This window comes from Octopus bimaculoides, chromosome 22 (assembly GCF_001194135.2).
Source record: "Octopus bimaculoides isolate UCB-OBI-ISO-001 chromosome 22, ASM119413v2, whole genome shotgun sequence".
In the NCBI taxonomy this organism is placed as follows: domain Eukaryota; kingdom Metazoa; phylum Mollusca; class Cephalopoda; order Octopoda; family Octopodidae; genus Octopus; species Octopus bimaculoides.
The window spans coordinates 12602798-12606218 of NC_069002.1; the positions used below are offsets into that span (position 1 = coordinate 12602798).

Sequence of the window (3421 nt, forward strand, 5' to 3'; positions counted from 1 at the left end):
GGCACATAAAAGACACCATTTCGAGCGTGGCCGTTTTCGTGCGGGTGACACGTAAAAGCACCCACTACACTCTCTGAGTGGTTGGCGTTAGGAAGGGCATCCAGCTGTAGAAACTCTGCCAAATCAGACTGGAGCCTGGTGTTGCCATCCGGTTTCACCAGTCCTCAGTCAAATCGTCCAACCCATGCTAGCATGAAAAGCGGACGTTAAACGATGATGATGATGATGATGATATATATATACTTATCAGATGTTATACATTGCCTGGTCACCATGCACTTTGCATCATTCTAGCCTTCAAATGATGCCAACCCTGCTGACTTGGTGTGTGTGTGTGTGTGTACAAACAGACACACCTACACAAATCATGCTGTAGTCCATTCTCCTTTTTTTATCTTTTGTCAGTCAGGTAAACTGGAGCAAGCAGAGTTATGTACCTTGATCAGAGGCACACACCATAAAAGAATAACAGAAACATCAATATAGTCATACAGTTGCTTGACCTGTCATAAATAGCAACCAAAGCATCTGCAAATGACATCCTTTTCCAAAAATGGACACATTCAATAATGTAATCCTAGATACATTGTTCATCATAGTATTCAAGTCTACATTTCCATGGAAGGAATTTGTTGAGAGAGATTTTCTACAGTTGGATGCACTTCCTGTCACCAACCCTCACCAGTTTCCAAAGTAATATTTCTCCCTTAACCAGATATGTTTTCACAGAAGATTGCAAACAAAGGACACCGCTTCTATAATGGTAACATTAGTTTACCAACATAACATGAAGTCGAGGCAACACTAAAAACAACTTTTTTTTTTACATCATTACAAAAAAAAAAAGAAAATTTGGCAAAAGAGAGGAAAACGTGATTCCTGAAAGAAAGTATTCCAGCAGAATAATTGTCGGTTTACCTTTAAAAGCATTTCTGTGACTTCGTAATGACCATATGAACAGGCATTGTGTAAGGGAACCAATCCTCTGCAAAGACAAAACAAAAAAAAAATGTAAGTTCACATATGTGTGTGTGTGTGTGTGTGTGTGTGTGTATGTGTGTGTGTATGTGTGTGTGTGTGTGTGTGGAGGCACAATGGCCCAGTGGTTAGGGCAGCGGACTCGCGGTTGGAGGATCGCCGTTTCGATTCCCAGACCGGGGCGTTGTGTGTGTTTATTGAGCAAAAACACCTAAATCTCCATGAGGCTCCGGCAGGGGGTGGTGGCGACCCCTGTTGTACTCTTTCACCCCATTTTTCTCTCACTCTTTCTTCCTGTTTCTTTAGTAACGCTGCAATGGACTGGCAGCTGGGGGGAACACATACGCCATAGAAACCAGGACCATGAGCCTGGCTAGGCTTTAAAAGGGCGCATAAATAAATTATATATATATATATATATATATATATATTATACATACATGCATGTCATCATCATAGTTTTAATGTTCACTTTTCCATGCTTGCAGGAGTCAGATGAAATTTGTTGAAGATTATCTATGGCTGGATGCCCTTCCTGTCACAAACACTCCCTGGTTTCCAAGGTAAGGTAATATTCCCCCATGACCAGACATGTTTTCATGGAAGTTTTAAAATGAAGGACACCACTTACATAACAGGACCTTGTTTACAACTATTGCACAATGCCAAGGCAAGGAAACAGTAGCACACTCAAACCCATACATGCATGTGCACATGCGCACACGCACACATACACACACACAAATATCGAACAGTAAGAATGAGTGCTCAACACTGCATGGGTAGAGAGATTTCTCTCTCTGCATGAAACCATTGGTAGCCTTGTTAATCCAAATAAAAGAGAAAAGTACACACACACACACACACATTTATATACACAACAGGCTTCTTTCAGTTACCGTCTATTAAATCCCCGCACAATGCTTTAGTCGACCCAGTAGAAGACACTTGCCCAAGGTGCCATGCAGTAAAATTGAACCTGGAACCAAGTGGTTGGGAAGCAAACTTCTTACCACACAGCCACACCTGCATCAAGGTGTGTCTGTGTGTGAAGGGGATGAACAAATCAAAAAAACCAAGGTACACTTACCCTTTATCTTTGGCATGGACATCTGCTCTGTGTTGTAGTAATAATTTAACTATCTGTGTTCGGTTATAACCAGCAGCCAAATGAAGAGGCGTTGACTACAAAACAAAAATAAATAAATTAATAAATAAATAAATAAATAAATAAATTAATTAATTAATTAATTAAGGGACCAACAGAATAAATACCAGGCTTAAAAATTAAGTGCAGGAATAAATTTAGTTTGACTAAAGACTTTCAAGCAGTGCTGCCCCAGCATGGCCACAGTCCAACGACTGAAACAAGGGAAAGATAAAATAATGATTTCAAATTTTCGACACAAGGCTGGCAGTTTTGAGGAAGGGGTTAAGTCAATTACATCGATCCCCAGTACTCAACTGGTACTTATTTTATCGGCCCTGGAAGGACAAAAGGCAAAGTTGCCCTGGGTGGAATTTGAACTCAGAAAGTTAGAGTGAATGAAATGCTGCTAAGCATTTTGCCAGGTGTGCTAACGATTCTGTCAGCTCACTAATGGTTTCTGATTTAGGCACAAGGCTAGCAATTTTTGAGGGCAGGGGATAAGTAGATATCAGCAACTTCTATACTTGGTTAGTATTCTATTTTACTGACCCTGGAGGGATGAAAAGCAAAATTAGCCTTGGCAAGATTGGAACTCAGAACATAAAGAACCATGAACAAGAACCATGATGCTGCAACACTAACAATTTGGTAAGCTTACTGTTTTCAGCAATTGATTTTACCACAGACCCAAGGCCAGAAATTTTAGGGGAAGGTTTTAGTAAATTGAACTGATGATAGTACTTGACTAGTGTTTTATTTTTATTGGCCCTGGAGGGATTAAAGTTAAAGCTGACCTAAACAGGACTGAAAATATCTGGAACAAATACAGCAAGACATTTTGAGATGCTCTACTGACTCTACCAACCCACCATCTTTTAATAATAATAATAATAATAATAATTCTTCCTATTATAGATACAAGGCCTGAAATTTTAGGTGAGGGGTGTAGTCAGTTACATCAATTCCAATGCCCAACTGGGACCTATTTTACAGACCCCAAAAAGATGAACAACAACATCAATCTTTGTGACATTTATAATAATAATAATAATAATAATAATAATGATAATAATAATAATCCTTTCCCTTATAAACACAAGGCCTGAAATTTTGGAGTGGGAGTAAGTCAATAACATTGGCCCCAGTACTCAACTGGTACTTAAAAAGATAAAAGGCGAAGTCAACATTGGAAGCATTTGAACTCAGAACATAAAGACTGATGAAATGCAGCTAAGCATTTTGCCAAATGTGCTAACAATTCTGCCAGCTCACTACATTTTTAATACCAACAAT

The 3421-nt window shown here is 39.2% G+C and overlaps 1 protein-coding gene across 1 annotated transcript in view; it reads right to left on the reverse strand.

Annotated features, from left to right (window-relative positions):
* The window catches only part of LOC106878247 (poly [ADP-ribose] polymerase tankyrase-1), a 35177-nt gene extending 32437 nt beyond the window's left edge, over positions 1-2740 (reverse strand). Inside the window, exons 1-3 of the mRNA XM_052975647.1 lie at positions 2678-2740; positions 2069-2163; positions 919-985 (exon numbers count right to left, since the gene is read on the reverse strand). Coding sequence (XP_052831607.1) covers positions 919-985; positions 2069-2163; positions 2678-2740 — 225 coding nt within the window. The remainder of the gene's footprint in view (positions 1-918; positions 986-2068; positions 2164-2677) is intronic.
* Between the last annotated feature and the right edge of the window lie 681 nt (positions 2741-3421).